Genomic DNA, 19,142 nt, shown 5'->3' on the forward strand with positions numbered 1-19,142 from the left:
ATCCCTGCAGATCAAGTGGGTCCAGACACACAGAGGGGAGAGACGGAGCCATGGGGTGAGGGGGGAGCTGGGGGTAGGGATGTGGGGTAGGGATGCGGGATGTGGGGTGTGGGGTATGGGGTATGGGATATGGGATATGGGGTATGGGGTATGGGGTACGGGGTATGGGATATGGGGTATGGGATATGGGGTATGGGGTATGGGGTATGGGGTACGGGGTATGAGATATGGGGCATGGGATATGGGATATGGGGTATGGGGTATGGGGAATGAGGTACGGGGTACGGGGTATGGGATATGGGATATGGGGTATGGGGTATGGGGTATGGGGAATGGGATATGGGATATGGGATATGGGGTATGGGGTACGGGATATGGGGTATGATATATGGGGTATGGGATATGGGATATGGGGTATGGGGTATGGGGTGTGGGATATGGGGTATGGGGTATGAGATATGGGGTATGGGATATGGAATATGGGATATGGGGTATGGGGTATGGGATATGGGGTGTGGGATATGGGGTATGGGGTATGAGATATGGGGTACGGGATATGGGGTATGGGGTATGGGGTATGGGATATGGAATATGGGATATGGGATATGGGGTATGGGGTATGGGGTATGGGATATGGAATATGGGATATGGGGTATGGGGTATGGGGTATGGGGTATGGGGTATTGGGTATGGTATATGGGGTATGGATGAAGGATGCCCCCTGGCTCCTAGCCCTGGGCAGATGAAGGCTCTCCCCGTCATCCTCCTCCTCCTCACGGATCCCTGGGGACCGCTGGGAACATGTGGGGGGCCCAGGAGTCCCCCAGGTGAGTGGGGGCACTGTGGGGGCATGAGGGGCACCCATGGGTGCCTCCTCGTCCCATTGGAACCCATGGAAAGGGTGGGGGGCAGACCCATAGGTTGGGGTCTTAAACCCATAGTGGGGGGGGTCCCAGCCCCATATTGGAAGGTCCCATAGAGACAATGTGGGGCCCTGGGCCACCATGTGGGTCCCAGCCCCATAGCAATGGTGTCCCTCCCTTAGGACTGCTGTACCCCTATGGGGCAGAGGCTGGAGACGAAGCCACCCCCCATGAGGACGATGGGATGAGCCCAGAGATCATCCTATGGGAGACCTTCTCCTTCTATGGACATCCCTACCGCTCGGTCTATGTGGGTCCTATGGGGGGCCTATGGGGTGGGGGGGTGAGGGTTGGGTGATCCCATGGTTGGGTGACCCCATGGGTGGGTGATACCATGGGTGGGTGCCCCATTGGTTTGGTGACCCCATGGTTGGGTGTCCCCATGGTTGGATGCCCCCATGCTTGGGTGTCCCCATGGTTGGGTGATCCCATGGTTGGGTGTCCCATGGTTGGGTGCCCCATTGGTTGGGTGACCCCATAGTTGGGTGATACCATGCTTGGGTGTCCCCATTGTTGGGTGATCCCATGGTTGGGTGCCCCATGGTTGGGTGCCCCATTGGTTGGGTGACCCCATAGTTGGGTGATACCATGCTTGGGTGTCCCCATTGTTGGGTGATCCCATGGTTGGGTGTCCCATGGTTGGGTGCCCCATTGGTTGGGTGACCCCATAGTTGGGTGATACCATGCTTGGGTGCTACCATGCTTGGGTGCCCAATGCTTTGGTGCCCCATAGTTGGGTGCCCCCATCCTCAGTCCCCCCATCACTCAACCCCTGCCCCACATTGGTTCCTCCCCACGGCCCCTCCCGCAGGTCAACAACAACGGGGTCCTGTCCTTTGGGATCGGGGTCCCGGAGTTCACCCCCCAAGCGTTCCCATTGGCCGGGGCCCGCCCCTTGGTGGCTCCCTATTGGGCGGACGTGGACACGCGGCTGGGGGGCGACGTCTTCTACCGGCAGAGCCGCGACCCACGGCTCTTGGCCCGCTTGGGCCGGGACTTGGCCGCGGTCACCGTGGGGCAGGCGCCAAGCCCAACGTGGGCCTTGGTGGCCACCTGGGACCGGGTCTCCTACTTTGGGGCAGCGTCGGACAAGGTGGGGCAATGGGATAATGAGTTGTGGGGTATGGGATATGGGGTATGGGATAATGGGATAAGGGGGTATGGGGTATAGGATATGGGGTATGGGGCATGGGATATGGGGTATGGGGTATGGGATAATGGGGTATGGGGTATGGGATAATGGGATAATGGGTTGTGGGGCATGGGATATGGGATATATGAGGTATGGGGTATAGGATATGGGATATATGGGGTATGGGGTGTGGGATAATGGGATAATGGGATGTGGGGTATGGGTATGGGATATCCAGTATGGGATATGGGGTATGGGATATCGGGTAGGGGATATGGGGTATGGGATAATGGGATAAGGGGCTATGGGGTATAGGATATGGGGTATGGGGCATGGGATATGGGGTATGGGGTATGGGATAATGGGGTATGGGATAATGGGGTATGGGGTATGGGATAATGGGATAATGGGTTGTGGGGCATGGGATATGGGATATATGAGGTATGGGGTATAGGATATATGGGGTATGGGGTGTGGGATAATGGGATAATGGGATGTGGGGTATGGGTATGGGATATCCAGTATGGAATATGGGGTATGGGATATCGGGTAGGGGATATGGGGTATGGGATATGGGATATGGGATATGGGGTATAGGATATGGGGTATGGGGTATGGGGTAGGGGATATGGGATATGGGATATGGGGTATAGGATATGGGGTATGGGGTATGGGGTAGGGGATATGGAGTATGGGATATGGGATATGGGATATGGGGTATAGGGTATGAGATATGGGATATGGGGTATGGGATACGGGGTATGGGATACGGGATATGGGGTGTGGAATATGGGATATGGGGTGTGGGATATGGGATATGGGATATGGGGTATGGGGTATGGGATAGGGGATATGGGGTATGGGGTATGGGATAGGGGATATGGGATAGGGGATATGGGGTATGGGATATGGGGTATGGGGTATGGGATATGGGATATGGGGTATAGGATATGGGGTATGGGGTATGGGATAGGGGATATGGGGTATGGGATATGGGGTATGGGGTATGGGATAGGGGATATGGGGTATGGGATATGGGGTATGGGGTATGGGATAGGGAATATGGGGTGTGGGACACAGAGGTGCTCCCCCTCCCCATCAGGTGAACACCTTCCAAGCCGTGCTGGCCACCGATGGAGCCGCCTCCTTCGTCATCTTCAACTACGGGGACCTGCAATGGACCACGGGCATCTCCAACCAGGGGGACCCCCACAGCGGCCTGGGGGGCATCGCGGCCCAGGTGGGTAATGGGGGTAATGGGGTAATGGGGGTAATGGGGGCAAAGGGGGTAATGGGGGTAATGGGGTAATGGGGGCAATGGGGGCAATGGGGGTAATGGGGGTAATGGGGGTAATGGGGTAATGGGGCAATGGGGGTAAAGGGGGCAATGGGGGTTAAGGGGGCAATGGGGTTACAGCCACCAGCCTGGATGCGATGGAGCTATGGGAGGTTTGGGTTGGAATTGAGTGGATTTGGGTTGAAATGAAGGGGATTTTGGTCAGAATTGAGTCGATTTGGGCTGAAAAGAAGGGGATTTGGATCAGATTTGAGTGAATTTGGGTTGAATTGTAGGGCTTTTGGGTCAGAATTGAGTAGATTAGGGTCAGAATTTAGTGGATTTGGGTCAAAATTGAGTCGATTTGGGTCAGAGTTGAGTCGATTTGGGTCTGATTTGAGTGGTTTTGGGTGGAAATGTGGTGGGTTTGGGTCATATTTGGGTGGATTTGGTTCAGAATTGAGTGGTTTTGGTTTTGGGTGGAAATGGGGCAGTTTTGGTTCAGAATTGAATGGTTTTGGGTCAGAATTGAGTGGGTTTGGGTGGAAATGGGGCGGTTTTGGTTCAGAATTGAATGGTTTTGGTTCAGAATTGAGTGGTTTTGGTTTTGGGTGGAAATGGGGTGGTTTGGGTTCAGAATTGAATGGTTTTGGGTCAGAATTGAATGGTTTTGGTTCAGAATTGAATGGTTTTGGGTCAGAATTGAATGGTTTTGGGTCAGAATTGAATGGTTTTGGGTCAGAATTGAATGGTTTTGGTTCAGAATTGAATGGTTTTGGGTCAGAATTGAATGGTTTTGGTTCAGAATTGAATGGTTTTGGGTCAGAATTGAATGGTTTTGGGTCAGAATTGAATGGTTTTGGGTCAGAATTGAATGGTTTTGGGTCAGAATTGAGTGGTTTTGGGTGGAAATGGGGCGGTTTTGGGTCTGTGCCCTAGGCCGGGTTCGACAGCGGCCCCGGCGGCCGCTCCTTCACCCTGCCCGGCTCCCGCTCCCCCGCGGTGCTGAGCCTCGGCCGCCGCAGCAACGCCGGCACCCCCGGGCGCTGGATCTTCCGCGTGGATCGGGCCCCCACCACCCCCGGCCCCACCGAGCCCCATAGAGGCCACGGGGGCACGGAGGAGAGGGTCTACGTGTGCGGGTAGGGGGGGAGGGAGGGGGCTGTGGGGCACGGGATGGGGTGGGGGGAAGGACCTTGCCCCATAGAAGGACATTGCCCCATAGGAGAGCCGTGCCCCATAGAAGGACCGTGACCCATAGGAGAAACCGGACTCATAGAAGGACCATGCCCCATAGATGGACATAGAACTATAGAAGAGCCATGCCCCATAGACGATCCCTGCCCCATAGAAGGACCATGACCCATAGGAGAAACCTGACTCATAGAAGGACCATGCCCCATAGATGGACATAGAACTATAGAAGAGCCATGCCCCATAGATGATCCCTGCCCCATAGAAGGACCATGACCCATAGGAGAAACCAGACTCATAGAAGGACCATGACCCATAGATGGACATAGAACTATAGAAGAGCCATGCCCCATAGATGGACATAGAACTATAGAAGAGCCATGCCCCATAGACGATCCCTGCCCCATAGAAGGACCATGACCCATAGGAGAAACCAGACTCATAGAAGGACCATGACCCATAGAAGGACATAGAACTATAAAAGAGCCGTGCCCTGTAGAAGATCCCTGCCCCATAGAAGGACCGTGACCCATAGGAGAAACCGGACTCACAGAAGGACCATGACCCATACAAGGACATAGAACTATAGAAGAGCCATGACCCATAGAAGATCCGTGCCCCATAGAAGGCCCCATCACCATGGAGGACACGTTAGGACGGGCCCACAATAAAGCCTCTCCAAGCGCCCCATCTGTGTACATGTGTGAACACACGTGTGTCATACGTGGCCTTGCCAAGGGACCCCCCCCCAGGTTATGGGGCGGTCAGTGGGTCCATTGGGAGTCAATGAGTCCATGGGGGGTGTCAATGGGTCCATTGGGGGTCATTGGGTACATGGGGGGGTCAATGGGTCCATGGAGGGGTCAATGGGTCCATTGGAGGTTGATGAGTCCATGGGGGGGGTTCAATGGGTCCATTGGGGTTCAATGGGTCCTTGGGGGTCAATGGATCCATGGGGGGTCAATGGGCCCATTGAGAGTCAATGGGTCCATGGGGGTCAATGGATCCATGGGGGGGTCATTGGGTCCATGGGGGGATCATTGGGTCCATTGGAGCTCAATAGGTCCATGGGGGGGGACCCAGGTTATAAGGGGGGGTGTGTCACGTGCTTTATAGGAGGGCTCTGATTGGCTCTTCCGGGTTTGGCCACGCCCCCTTCCAGGTATGGGTCTTCCCCCCCCCAGTTCCTGCTTTGGTCCTTGCTGGTGTCGGGACGTGAGTTGGGGGGGGCCCTATAGGGGGCTCCTATGGGAGGGGGGGGGGGGGTCCTATGGGTGTTGGGATCCCCTATGGGGGGGTCCTATGGGTGTTGAGGTCCCCTATGGGGAGGTTACCCTATGGGGGGGGGTCACTGCATTGGGTGTCCCACGTGTGGGGCAGGTCCCCGGGGGGGTGTCCCTATGGGGGGGCTGCCCCATAGATGGTGGTGGGGTCCCCAAACACCCATTGGGGGCCGTGTATAATGGGGGGGAACCCCAATAACCGGCCCCCCCCCCCCCAAGGACATTGGTACGACCGGTCCGGCCCTATGGGGCCCTGCGACCTCGCCCCACTCAGGAATGTCCCATTGGCACCCATTAACACCAGTTCCCGCCCATTAACACCAGTTCCCGCCCATTAACACCCAGTTCCCGCCCATTAACACCAGTTCCCGCCCATTAACACCCAGTTCCCGCCCATTAACACCCAGTTCCCGCCCATTAACACCAGTTCCCGCCCATTAACACCCAGTTCCCGCCCATTAACACCAGTTCCCGCCCATTAACACCAGTTCCCGCCCATTAACACCCAGTTCCCGCCCATTAACACCCAGTTCCCGCCCATTAACACCAGTTCCCGCCCATTAACACCCAGTTCCCGCCCATTAACACCAGTTCCCGCCCATTAACACCAGTTCCCGCCCATTAACACCAGTTCCCGCCCGTTAACACCCAGTTCCCGCCCATTAACACCAGTTCCCGCCCATTAACACCAGTTCCCGCCCATTAACACCAGTTCCCGCCCATTAACACCAGTTCCCGCCCATTAACACCAGTTCCCGCCCATTAACACCCAGTTCCCGCCCATTAACACCAGTTCCCGCCCATTAACACCCAGTTCCCGCCCATTAACACCCAGTTCCCGCCCATTAAGACCAGTTCCCGCCCATTAACACCAGTTCCCGCCCATTAACACTAGTTCCCGCCCATTAACACCAGTTCCCGCCCATTAACACCAGTTCCCGCCCATTAACACCAGTTCCCGCCCATTAACACCAGTTCCCGCCCATTAACACCCAGTTCCCGCCCATTAACACCAGTTCCCGCCCATTAACACCCAGTTCCCGCCCATTAAGACCAGTTCCCGCCCATTAACACCAGTTCCCGCCCATTAACACTAGTTCCCGCCCGTTAACACCCAGTTCCCGCCCATTAATGCTTTCCCACAGGATGGAATGGGACAGCATGACCTTACTGGTGATACTGGGAGGTACTGGGAGGGGATTGGGATGAACTGGGAGGGGATTGGGATCAACTGGGATCAACTGGGATGAACTGGGAGGGGATTGGGATGAGCTGGGATCAACTGGGAGGGGATTGGGATGAGCTGGGAGGGGATTGGGATGAACTGGGATCAACTGGGAGGGGATTGGGATGAACTGAGAGCAACTGGGATCAACTGGGATGAACTGGAAAGGAGTGGGAGGGAATTGAGAGGAACTGGAAGCAATTGGGATGAACTGGGAGCAATTGGGAGGGAACGGGGGGTAACTGGGATGAACTGGGAGCAATTGGGATGAACTGGGGGTAACTGGGATGAACTAGGGGGAAATGGGATGAACTGGGACACTCACACCCCCCCCATCTGGCTTTGTCCCCCCAGTTTTGCCCCTAGTAAGAGGGAACCCTCTGCCCCCTGGTGAGTAACTGGGATGAACTGGAAGCAACTGGGAGGGGGGAAGAGCTGGACCAGGAATGGGAGTGGGATATACTGGGATATAGGGGGTTATATTGGGATATGGTGGAGTTATATTGGGATATGATGGGGTTATACTGGGATATGATGGGGTTATACTGGGAATGGGGGTTTTATACTGGTGTCTTCCCATTCCCTACAGATGCCACCAGTCCCTTCCAGTACGGTGAGTGGGGACGGGGGGGTCCCCAATGGGGTGACATGGAGGGACCCCAATGGAGGTTATGATGGGATGTCCCAATGGTCCTCAATGGGGGCGCCATTGAGGACCCCAATGGAGGTGACATTGAGGACCCCATGGGGGTGACATTGAGGACTCAATGGAGGTGCCATTGAGGACCCCAATGGGGGTGACATTGAGGACCCAATGGGGGTGACATTGAGGACCCCAATGGGGGTGACATTGAGGACCCAATGGAGGTGCCATTGAGGACCCCATGGGGGTGACATTGAGGACCCAATGGAGGTGACATTGAGGACCCCATGGGGGTGACATTGAGGACCCAATGGGGGTGACATTGAGGACCCCATGGGGGCGCCATTGAGGACCCAATGGAGGTGCCATTGAGGACCCCACTGGGGGTGACATTGAGGACCCCAATGGAGGTGACAGGGGTGTCCCCATGTGTCCCCCCCCAGATTGGCACCGCCTGCGTGTGGCCGGGCTCGTGGTGGCCGCTGTCCTGTGCGTGGTTGGCATCATCGTCCTCCTCAGTGAGTGTCAATGGGGGTCCTTGTTTCAATGGGGTCCCCAAGTGTCAATGGGGTCCCCAGGTGTCAATGGGAGGGTCCTTGTGTCAATGGGGTCCCCAGGTGTCAATGGGGGGGTCCTTGTGTCAATGGAGCCAAGTGTCAATGGGGGGTCCCCAAGAGTCAATGGGGGGTTCCCAAGTGTCAATGGGGGAGTCCTTGAGTCAATGGGGTCCCCAAGTGTCAATGGGGGGTCCTTGTGTCAATGGGGGTCCCCTGGGCTCAATGTCCCCTATGGGGGGGTGACGTGTGTCCCATTGCCAGGTGGGAAGTGCAAGTGTGGGAGCAAAGCCAGGTAGGAGATGGAATGTGGGATATGGGATATGTGATATGGGGTATGCGGTATGGGTTGTGGGGTATGGGATATGGGGTATGGGATAATGGGGTATGGGATATGGGGTATGGGATAATGGGGTATGGAATATGGGGCATAGGGTATGGGATATGGGGTATGGGGTTTGGAGATAATGGGTAATGGGGTATGGGATATGGGGTATGGGGATAATGGGATATGGGGTAGGGGATATGGGGTATGGGATATGGGGTATGCGATATGGGGTATGGGGTATGGGATATGGGATATGGGATATGGGGTTTGTGATATGGGGTATGGGGTTTGTGATATGGGGTATGGGGTATGGGATATGGGGCATAGGAGATGCCAACCCCTCCTACCCCACCAGACGCCGTTATCCTCCCCCGGAATCCTCCCACCTCATTGCTCCTGGTACGTCCCCAAGTGTTCCCCCCCCCATTGGGTCACCCCATGGTGACAATGGGGTGGGAGGTCCGATAGTAACCATGACCCAAGGCTGTGGGTCCCCCCCTGACCCTCATCTCTCCATAGGAGCCACCAGCACGTGTTGAAGTGACCCCAAGTGTCCCCAGTGGAGATGGGGGATGGGGGGGGGGGTATTTTGGGGTGAATCTCTCCGAAAGCAGCAAGAAATGGGACACTGAATAAAAAATGATGGTTTAAAAGGGAACATTTGGGGACATTGTGGTTATTGGGGGGTGGGGGCATCGGGGGACAAGAGGGGACAAAGGGATGGGGGGGAAGGAGGAGGTGAGATGGGGTCAGTGGTGCCATTGGGTTGATGGTGGCCTTGGGGACATTGGGTTGATGGTGGCCAATGGGGACATGGGGTCAATGGTGCCATTGGGTTGATGGTGGCCTTGGGGACATTGGGTTGATGGTGGCCAATGGGGACATGGGGTCAATGGTGCCATTGGGTTGGTGGTGGCCTTGGGGACATTGGGTTGATGGTGGCCTTGGGGACATTGGGTTGATGGTGGCCAATGGGGACATGGGGTCAATGGTGCCATTGGGTCGATGGTGGCCTTGGGGACATTGGGTTGATGGTGTCACCAGGAGATGCCATGGGTGGTCAATGGTGGCCAATGGTGCCATTGGGTTGATGGTGGCCAATGGTGACACGGGGCCAACGTAGCTGTTGCCTTGATGTCCATCATCCCCCATCACCACCATGGGGTGTCCTCAGTGGCCCTCAGGCCCCCAGGTCGATGGTGACGTGCCGGTAGATCTGGGTGGCCCCTTTGAAGCTGGAGACCACCAGGAAGTGCCGGTGCCCCACGGAGATGGGGGCGAAGGAGCGAGGAGATGGGGCCAGGAGCTCCTGGATGGGCTCGAGGTGGCCACCGGGCCCCAGGCGGTAGACGCGGCTCGGGGCGTAGTCGTTGCCCAGCAGGACGTAGCGCTGGCCACCCACTGCCAAGGGCTGGAAGACCATGGAGCCACGGGCCGGGACCTGCTGGACCTCCCGGAACATGGAGCCCTCCCAGCGCATCACCTGCATGGGGAGGGATGGGATGGGGTGGGTTGAGGTGGGTTGAGTTGGGTTGGGTAAGGTTGGGTTGAGTTGGGTTGGGTGATGGTCATCAGAGGGGTGGGTTGGGTTGGGTTGAGTTGGGTTGAGTTGGGTTGAATTGGGTTGTGTTGTGTTGAGTGATGGTCATCAGAGGGATGGGTTGGGTTGAGTTGGGTTGGGTGATGGTCAACAGAGGGATGGGTTGCATTGGGTTGGGTTGAGTTGGGTTGAGTTGAGTGATAGTCATCATAGGGATGGGTTGAATTGAGTTGGGTTGGGTTGAGTTGGGTTGGGTTGAGTTGAGTGATGGTCATCATAGGGATGGGTTGGGTTGAGTTGGGCTGGATTGAGGTGGGTTGAGTTAGGTTGTGTTGAGTGACGGTCATCATAAGGATGGGATGAGTTGGGTTGGGTTGGGTTGAGGTAGGTTTGGGTTGGGTTGAGTTGGGTTGGGTGATGGTCATCAGAGGTACAGGTTGGGTTGGGTTGGGTTGAGTTGGGTTGGGTTGAGTTGAGTTGAGTTGGGTTGGGTTGAGTTGAGTTGGGTTGGGTTGGGTTGGGTCATGGCCATCACGGACAGGGTTAGGTTGACTCCCCCATGATGCTGGTGTCCTCCCATCCCCGCACGACGCCAACTCACCCCAATGCCCACATCCCGACCCCCACGCCGGCCACAGCCCCCCTTCGACGCCGATCACCCCATAGCCCCCCCCAGCCCCCCCCCATAGCCCCCTGTCCCCCCTCACCTTGGCGTCCCCAAGGAACCTGGTCAAGCAGAGGAAGACGTGGCCCCGCAGCCGGAAGTGCTTGGCGGCGTAGACGTCGGGCACGTGGGGGATGTCGGTGTGGGGCGCGAAGGCCCCCCCGCTCCACCGATAGACCAGGGGCCTGCGGGTGCCGCTGCAGAGCACCAGTGCCGGGCTGCCCCCCAGCTCCAGGAACTCCAGGTGGGTGTCGCGGTGCCAGGGCCGAAGGGCCTGGTGGGGGTAGAAGCCTCGGCCCCCCCATCGGAAGAGGGTGCTGGTGCCCCCCTTGGAGCTATCGGCCACCCCCAGGTACCAGTGGCCGCCGAGGCGGGCGCTGGCCACGGCGTGGGGCCGGCGCAAGCGGCCGCCCCCCAGCGCCTGGAGCCGCACGAAGCGGGAGCCGGGGCCCCCGGAGCGGCGCCACACGGAGGAGCCGCCGCTGAGCTGGGCCATGACCAACACCAGGGACCCCCCGAGGGGCAGAGGGTGGCAGGCGACGGGGGCAGTGCCTGTGGGGCGGAGATGGGCATGGGGGTCAGTGGGGATGGGGGGAGGTGGGGAGGGGGGAGGTGGGGATGGGGGGCAATGGGGAGGGGGGTCAATGGGGATGGGGGTCAGTGGGGATGGAACTCAATGGGGAGGGAGGGCAACAGGGATGGGGGAGGTGGGGATGGAGGTCAATGGGGATGGGGTGGGGATGGGGGTCAGTGGGGATGGGGGTCAGTGGGGATGGGGTTCAATGGGGAGGGGGGGCAACGGGGATGGGGATGGGGGAGGTGGGGATGGGGTGGGGATGGGGGTCAGTGGGGATGGGGGTCAATGGGGATGGGGGAGGTGGGGATGGGGTGGGGATGGGGATGGGGGTCAGTGGGGATGGGGTCAATGGGGATGGGGTGGGGATGGGGATGGGGGTCAGTGGGGATGGAGCTCAATGGGTATGGGGTGGGGATGGGGCTCAATGGGGATGGGGTGGGGATGGGGCACAATGGGTATGAGGTGGGGATGGGGCTCAATGGGTATGGGGTGCATATGGGGCTCAGTGGGTATGAGGTGGGGATGGGGCTCAATGGGTATGGGGTGTGAATGGGGCTCAATGGGAATATGGTGGGGATGGGGCACAATGGGTATGGGGTGTGAATGGGGCTCAATGGGTATATGGTGGGGATGGGGCTCAATGGGTATGGGGTGGGGATGGGGCTCAGTGGGTTTGGGGTGTGAATGGGGCTCAATGGGAATATGGTGGGGATGGGGCACAATGGGTATGGGGTGTGAATGGGGCTCAATGGGTATATGGTGGGGATGGGGCTCAATGGGTATGGGGTGGGGATGGGGCTCAGTGGGTTTGGGGTGTGAATGGGGCTCAATGGGGATGGGGTGGGGATGGGGCTCAATGGGTATATGGTGGGGATGGGGCTCAATGGGTATGGGGTGGGGATGGGGCTCAGTGGGTTTGGGGTGTGAATGGGGCTCAATGGGGATGGGGTGGGGATGGGGCTCAATGGGTATATGGTGGGGATGGGGCTCAATGGGTATGGGGTGGGGATGGGGCTCAATGGGACTCACCATTGATGATGGTGGGGGCCCGGAAGCGCCCCGCCAACTGGTCCCATTCCAGTAGGGCACAAGCCCCATTGAAGGGCTGGGCCAAGGCCAACCCTGGGTGTCCCCCCATAGCAAAGGGCTCGGCCGCCAGCGAGGAGAAGGGCAGGGACTGGAAGGGGCGAAGCTCTATGGGGCAACCCCATGGTCCCATCAGGGCCTGGATGCCTGCAATGGGGTTCCAGGGGGGCCAGGGTGGGGTTGGGATGGGGATCCCAGGGGTTGTTATGGGTCAGGGTGGGGGGTCCCATAGGGCTATGATGGTTTCCCATAGGGCTATGATGGGTTCCTATAGGGCTATGATGGGTTCCCATAGGGCTATGATGGGTTCCCATAGGTCCATGTTGGGTTCCCATGGACCGCCATGGGTTTCTATAGGTCTGGATGTGGTTCCTATAGGTCAAGACAAGGTTCCTATGGGTCTGGATGTGGTTCCCATGGGTGCATAATGGGTTTCTGTGGTCCATCATGGCTTCCTATGGGCTCATGATGGGTTCCTGTGGGTCAGGATATGGGTTCCTTTGGGTTCATGATGGGTTCCTGTGCGTTCCTATGGGTCTATGGTGGGTTCCTATGGGTCTATGATGGGTTCCGATGGGTTCCTACGGGTCTATGACGGGCTCCAATGGGTCTATGGTGGGTTCCAATGGGTCTATGGTGGGTTCCAAGGGGTTATGGTGGGTTCCAAGGGGTTATGGTGGGTTCCAATGGGTTCCAGTGGGTTTCTATGGGTCCATGCTGGGTTCCTCTGGGTCAGCCCCATACCTGAGCTGAGGCACTGGAAGTCGCGGGGCTGGAGCTGCTCCAATGGGGTTCCCTGGTGCTGGGGGGGGCCATGGCACCGCCCCGGCTCCGTGGGGATCGTGACGCTGCCCAACCAGGACACGACCCAGCGCAGGCGGCAGTTGCATTGGAACGGGTTCCCCCGGAGGTCCCTGCCCCATAGGGACCGGTGGGGATCAATGGGGACCAATGGGGACCAGTGGGGATCAATGGATCTCAATGGGGGGCCAATGAGGATCAGTGGGGACCAATGGGGATCAATGAAGTCAGTGGAACTCAATGGAGTCAGTGGAGCTCAATGGAGTTAATGGGGCCCAATGGGGATCAATGGGGCCCAATGGGGGTCAATGAATGGAGCTCAATAGAGTCAATGGGGCTCAATGGAGTTGATGGGGCCCAATGGGGGTCAATGGGGCCCAATGGGGATCAATGGGGCCCAATGGGGACCAGTGGGGATCAATGGATCTCAATGGGGGCCAATGAGGATCAGTGGGGACCAATGGGGATCAATGAAGTCAGTGGAAATCAATGGAGTCAGTGGAGCTCAATGGAGTTAATGGGGCCCAATGGGGGTCAATGGGGATCAATGGGGCCCAATGGGGGTCAATGAATGGAGCTCAATAGAGTCAATGGGGCTCAATGGAGTTGATGGGGCCCAATGGGGGTCAATGGGGCCCAATGGGGATCAATGGGGGTCAATGGGGATCAATGGGGCCCAATGGGGATCAATGGGGATCAACCGGGGGTCAATGGGGATCAATGGGGACCCCCATAGCCCCCCCATGTCACCTACAGCTGGGTCAGCGTCTCCAGGCCTTGGAAGAGGCCCTTGGGCAGCGTCTCCAAGCGGTTGTTGGCCAAACTCCTATGGGGCATGGGATAGGGGGTATGGGGTATGGGAGCCCCATAGAGCCCCATAGAGACTCCATAGAGCCCCATAGAGCCCCATAGAGCCCCATAGAGACTCCATAGAGCCCCATAGAGCCCCCCATTGACTCACAGGTAGAGCAGCCCCCGGAGCCCCCTCAGCGCTGTTGGGGCGATGGAGCCCACATCGTTGTCCTCAATGAACCTGGGGTCACCAGGGACGTCCAGTAAGGACCAGTAAGGACCAGCATAGCCCCACTGCCCTCCCAGTCTATCCCAGTCTATCCCAGTCTACCCCAGTCTATCCCAGTCCATCCCAGTGCCATCCCAGTCTATCCCAGTCTATCCCTGTCCATCCCAGTCTATCCCAGTCCATCCCAGTCCATCCCAGTCTATCCCAGTCCATCCCAGTCTATCCCATTCCATCCCAGTCTATCCCAGTCCATCCCAGTCTATCCCAGTCCATCCCAGTCTATCCCAGTCTATCCCTGTCCATCCCAGTCTATCCCAGTCCATCCCAGTCTATCCCAGTCTATCCCTGTCCATCCCAGTCTATCCCAGTCCATCCCAGTCCATCCCAGTCCATCCCAGTCTATCCCAGTCCATCCCAGTCTATCCCAGTCCATCCCAGTCTATCCCATTCCATCCCAGTCTATCCCTGTCCATCCCAGTGCCACTCACAGGTACTCCAGCAGCACCAGGCCAGAGAAGGCCCCGTCCCCAATGGTCCCCAAGTGCCCGGCAGTGATCAACCTGTGGGGACACCATAGGGACCCTATAGGGGCACTATAGGGACAGTATAGAGACCATAGGGACACCATAGGGACCCTATAGGGGCACTATAGGGACAGTATGAAGACCATAGGGACACCATAGGGACCCTATAGGGGCACTATAGGGACAGTATAGAGACCATAGGGACACCATAGGGACCCTATAGGGGCACTATAGGGACAGTATAGAGACCATAGGGACACCATAGGGACCCTATAGGGGCACTATATGGACAGTATAGAGACCATAGGGACACCTATAGAGACACCATAGGGACACTATAGGGGCACTATAGGGACCATAGGGACACTATAGGGACCATAGGGACAGTATAGGGACCATAGGGACGCCATAGGGACAGCATAGAGACCATAGGGACACCACAGGGACAGTACAGGGACCAAAGGGACACCATAGGGGCCCTATAGGGAACATAGGGACACCATAGGGACCCTATAGGGAACATAGGGACACCATAGTGGCCCCATAGTGACACCATAGGGCCCCATAGGGCCACCATAGCGCCACCATACAGCCTCATAGGGACACCATAAAGTCCCTTAGGGCCCCATAGGGACACCAGAGAGCCCCATAGGGCCCCATAGGGGCCTGGCTGGGTCCTTACAGCAGCTGTAGGGCCGGGGTGTCCCGGAAGCTGCCTTCCCCCAGCACCTCGATGTGGCGGCGAACCAGGGACCTGCGGAGAGAGGGATGGGACTGGGATGGACTGGGATGGACTGGGATGGACTGGGATGGACTGGGATGGGAATGGGATGGGACTGGGATGGACTGGGATGGACTGGGATGGACTGGGATGGGAATGGGATGGATTGGGATGGGAATGGGATGGACTGGGATGGACTGGGATGGACTGGGATGGACTGGGATGGGAATGGGATGGACTGGGATGGGAATGGGATGGACTGGGATGGACTGGGATGGGAATGGGATGGACTGGGATGGACTGGGATGGACTGGGATGGACTGGGATGGGACTGGGATTGACTGGGATGGACTGGGATGGGAATGGGATGGACTGGGATGGACTGGGATGGACTGGGATGGATTGGGATGGATTGGGATGGGAATGGGATGGACTGGGATGGACTGGGATGGACTGGGATGGGAATGGGATGGATTGGGATGGGAATGGGATGGACTGGGATGGGAATGGGATGGATTGGGATGGACTGGGATGGACTGGGATGGGAATGGGATGGATTGGGATGGGAATGGGATGGACTGGGATGGGAATGGGATGGGACTGGGATGGACTGGGTTAAACTGGGATGGACTGGGGTGGACAGGGTTAAACTGGGGTGAAATGGGGTTAAACTGGACTAAATTGGGTTAAAGTGAGCTAAACTGGGTCAAACCGGGATCTAATGGGGTTAAACTGGGGTCTAATGGGGTTAAACTGGGTTAAACTGGGGTCTAATGGGGTTAAACTGGGAGTAAAGGACCCGAGGTCCCCCCCCAACCTCCCCCTCCCGAGCAGGGGGTGGGGCTAAGGCGATGACGTCACGGGTGGGGGCCCATAAGGGGGGGTCTAAAGGGGGCGGAATGTTCCGAGGGGGGGGGCAATGGGGGTCTAAAGGGGGGGTCCAATAGGGGGGCAATAGGGGGGTTGTGGGGGGATCCCAATGAGGGGGTTATGGGGGGGGGTCCCAATGGGGGGGTTATGGGGGGGGCCCAATGGGGGGGTCCCAGTGGGGGGTTCCCAATGGGGGGTTATGGGGGGGGGCAGTGGGGGGGTCCCAATGGGGGGTTATGGGGGGGTCCCAATAGGGGGTTATGGGGGGTCCCAATGGGGAGTTATGGGGGGTCCCAATGTGGGGTTATGGGGGGTCCCAATAGGGGGGCTATGGGGGGATCCCAATGGGGGGGTCCCAATGGGGGTTATGGGGGGGTCCCAATAGGGGGGTTATGGGGGGGTCCCAATGGGGGGCCCAATGGGGGGGCTATGGGGGAGTCCCAATAGGGGGGTTATGGGGTTGATCCAAATGGGGGGGTTATGGGGGGGTCCCAATGGGGGGTTATGGGGGGGGTTCCAATGGGGGTGCTATAGGGGGTCCCCATCACTCACAGCGTGGCCAGGCGGGGGGGCAGCCCCCGGGGCAATCCCGCCCCCCCCCTGCAGAGGGCGCTCTCTGGGTCGCAGTCGCACCCCCCCGGGCAGCCGCAATGGGTCTGCCCTATGGGGCCCCCCCCCAGCAGCACCAACAGGGCCAGGACCAAGGGGGGGGGCCCCCGGCGGCCCCGGACCCCCCCCATGGGCACCCCTATAATGGGGCCCCCCAATGGACCCCTATGGACCCCCGCAATGCCCCCCTATAGACCCTCAATTACCCCCTATAGACCCCCCACTACCCCCTATAGAACCCAAATTACCCCCTATAGACCCCAATTACCCCCTGTAGACCCCCTATTATCCCCTATAGACCCCCAATTACCCCCTATAGGCCCTCAATTACACCCTATAGACCCCCAAATCCTCACATAGACCCCCCAATTACCCCCTATAGACCCCAATTACCCCCTATAGACCCCCAATTACCCCGTATAGACCCTCAATTATCCCCTATAGAACCCCAATTACCCCTATAGAGCCCAATCACCCCCTATAGACCCCCCAATACCCCCTATAGAACCCCAATTACCCCCTATAGACCCTCAATTGTCCCCTATAGAACCCCAATTACCCCCTATAGAGTCCAATTACCCCCTATAGACCCCCCAATACCCCCTATAGACCCCCAATTACCCTCTATAGAGTCCAATTACCCCCATAGATCCTCAATTACCCCTATAGACCCCCCAATTACCCCCTATAGACCCCCAATTACCCCCTATAGACCCCCAATTACCCCATAGATCCTCAATTACCCCCTATAGACCCCAATTACCCCCTATAGCCCCCCCAATTGACTCCCCTATAACTGCCCCCCCTTTATTTGCCCCCCCCCCCAAAAGAGCCCCCCCAAAAGCCTCGGCCCCCCCCCCCCCTTATTGCTCCCTATGGCAGCGGCTCGGCTCGATGGCGGCTCCGGATTGGCTGGGCGGGGCAATGGGGCGGGGCTTACGGTCACGCCCCCACACCGGAGGCCACGCCCCCTCTCGGGGGCCCCCCCCTTCGGACAAAGGCGCCGCTGTTGGAGCGGGGCCCAGGGCCAAGGGGGGGACAAAGGGGGCTTTGTATGGGGGGCAATGGGGGGGCTATAGGGGGGGCTATAGGGGGTCCTATAGGGGGGTCTATAGGGGGGCTATGGGGGGGCTATGGGGGGGTATGGGGAGGATATAGTGGGGTCTATGGGGGGACTATGGGGGTCTATGGGGGGCTATAGGGCGGTTATGGGGGGTCTATAGAAGGGCTATTGGGGGGTCTATGGGGGGCTATAGTGGGGCTATATCAGGTTCTATTGGGGGTCTATGGGGGGCTATAGGGGGGTCAATGGGGGGTATAGGGGGGTCTATAGGGGGTCCAATGGGGGGTCTATAGGGGAGCTACATGGGGGCTATTGGGGGTCTATGGGGGGCTATAGGAGGTCTATAGGGGGACTATTTCGGGTCCTATGGGGGGGCTATAGGGGGGTCTATGGCACGGCTAGGGTGATCTATGGGAGGCTATAGGGAAGGCTATAGGGGGGCTCTAAGGGGGTCTATATGGGGGCTATAAAGGGGTCTATGGGGGGGTCTATAGGGGGCTATATCGGATCCTATAGGGGGTCTATGGGGGGGCTATAGGGAGGTCTATGGGGGGCTATAGGGAGGGCTATGGGGGGCTATAGAGGGCTCTATGGGGGGTCTATGGGGGGCTATAGGGAGGTCTATGGGGGGCTATAGGGAGGGCTATGGGGGGCTATAGGGAGGGCTATGGGGGGCTATAGAGGGCTCTATGGGGGGTCTATGGGGGCTATAGGGAGGGCTATGGGGGGCTATAGAGGGCTCTATGGGGGGTCTATGGGGGGCTATCGGGGTCTATGTGGGGTCCTTGGGTGTCAATGGGGGGGTAGGGGGGCCCCTGGCGCTCCCGCTGACGTCAGCGCTATTTTGGGTCCCAAAGGGCTAAAGATAACCCGGGGGGGCGGGGCATCGGGGGGGGAGGGGGCGGGGCCTGGGGAGGGGGCGGGGCCTTGGGGGGAGCCGCGCTTGGGGGGAGCCGCGCTCGGGATCGAGGTACGGGGGGGGGACCTTGACCTTGGGTGACCCCGAGTCCTATGGGGGGGGCTTCCCATTGCCCCCCATTGCCCCCCATTGCCCCACATTGCCCCACATTGCCCCCCATTGCCCCCCATTGCCCCCATTGTCCCCATT

At 58.3% G+C, this 19,142-nt stretch overlaps 3 protein-coding genes across 6 annotated transcripts; 2 read left to right on the forward strand and 1 right to left on the reverse strand.

The window, feature by feature from the left end:
• The first annotated feature begins 703 nt into the window (after positions 1–703).
• On the forward strand, positions 704–4,477 carry LOC133263367 (sushi, nidogen and EGF-like domain-containing protein 1). The gene is made up of 5 exons (XM_061443115.1): positions 704–827; positions 1,046–1,173; positions 1,735–2,016; positions 3,158–3,295; positions 4,271–4,477. Exons 1-5 carry the CDS (start codon positions 704–706, stop codon positions 4,475–4,477), a joined length of 879 nt encoding a protein of 292 aa, XP_061299099.1.
• A 2,879-nt stretch (positions 4,478–7,356) lies between these two features.
• On the forward strand, positions 7,357–9,216 carry LOC133263369 (FXYD domain-containing ion transport regulator 3-like; the record flags this gene model as incomplete). The annotated part of the gene is made up of 6 exons (XM_061443116.1): positions 7,357–7,423; positions 7,623–7,646; positions 8,120–8,194; positions 8,495–8,525; positions 8,914–8,957; positions 9,078–9,216. Coding segments are annotated over 6 exons (261 nt in total), but the record flags the coding sequence as incomplete, so codon positions are not given.
• A 442-nt stretch (positions 9,217–9,658) lies between these two features.
• LOC133263355 (leucine-rich repeat LGI family member 4-like) lies at positions 9,659–17,114 on the reverse strand. Of its 4 annotated transcripts, none has more exons than XM_061443103.1 (9): positions 16,915–17,114; positions 15,454–15,525; positions 14,736–14,807; positions 14,188–14,259; positions 13,981–14,052; positions 13,170–13,273; positions 12,369–12,533; positions 10,806–11,314; positions 9,659–10,041 (listed from the first exon to the last, which is right to left on the reverse strand). In XM_061443103.1, exons 1-9 carry the CDS (start codon positions 17,100–17,102, stop codon positions 9,739–9,741), a joined length of 1,557 nt encoding a protein of 518 aa, XP_061299087.1. In that variant the 5' UTR covers positions 17,103–17,114; the 3' UTR covers positions 9,659–9,738. The 4 variants fall into 4 exon arrangements, with proteins under 4 accessions (XP_061299087.1, XP_061299086.1, XP_061299089.1 ...); XM_061443102.1 differs by having other exon boundaries at positions 13,170–13,339; XM_061443105.1 differs by lacking the exon at positions 12,369–12,533.
• Positions 17,115–19,142: the final 2,028 nt, after the last annotated feature.

The sequence above is a fragment of the Pezoporus flaviventris genome, unplaced genomic scaffold, assembly GCF_033815535.1.
Source record: "Pezoporus flaviventris isolate CSIRO_AGI_PZ_B2104156 unplaced genomic scaffold, CSIRO_AGI_Pfla_v1 ptg000292l, whole genome shotgun sequence".
Taxonomy (NCBI): Eukaryota; Metazoa; Chordata; class Aves; order Psittaciformes; family Psittacidae; genus Pezoporus; species Pezoporus flaviventris.

Bases quoted from the DNA above. Each gene is read 5' to 3' on its own strand.
- LOC133263367 (XM_061443115.1), top strand. From the start codon at position 704: ATGGATGAAGGATGCCCCCTGGCTCCTAGCCCTGGGCAGATGAAGGCT. The intron at 1,174-1,734 runs GTGGGTCCTATG...CCCCTCCCGCAG, and splicing joins ATCCCTACCGCTCGGTCTAT to GTCAACAACAACGGGGTCCT. The intron at 2,017-3,157 runs GTGGGGCAATGG...CCTCCCCATCAG, and splicing joins TTGGGGCAGCGTCGGACAAG to GTGAACACCTTCCAAGCCGT.
- LOC133263355 (XM_061443102.1), bottom strand. From the start codon at position 17,102: ATGGGGGGGGTCCGGGGCCGCCGGGGGCCCCCCCCCTTGGTCCTGGCC. The intron at 14,053-14,187 runs GTGAGTCAATGG...CATGCCCCATAG, and splicing joins CTCCGGGGGCTGCTCTACCT to GAGTTTGGCCAACAACCGCT. The intron at 10,042-10,805 runs GTGAGGGGGGAC...CTCCCCATGCAG, and splicing joins GGTTCCTTGGGGACGCCAAG to GTGATGCGCTGGGAGGGCTC.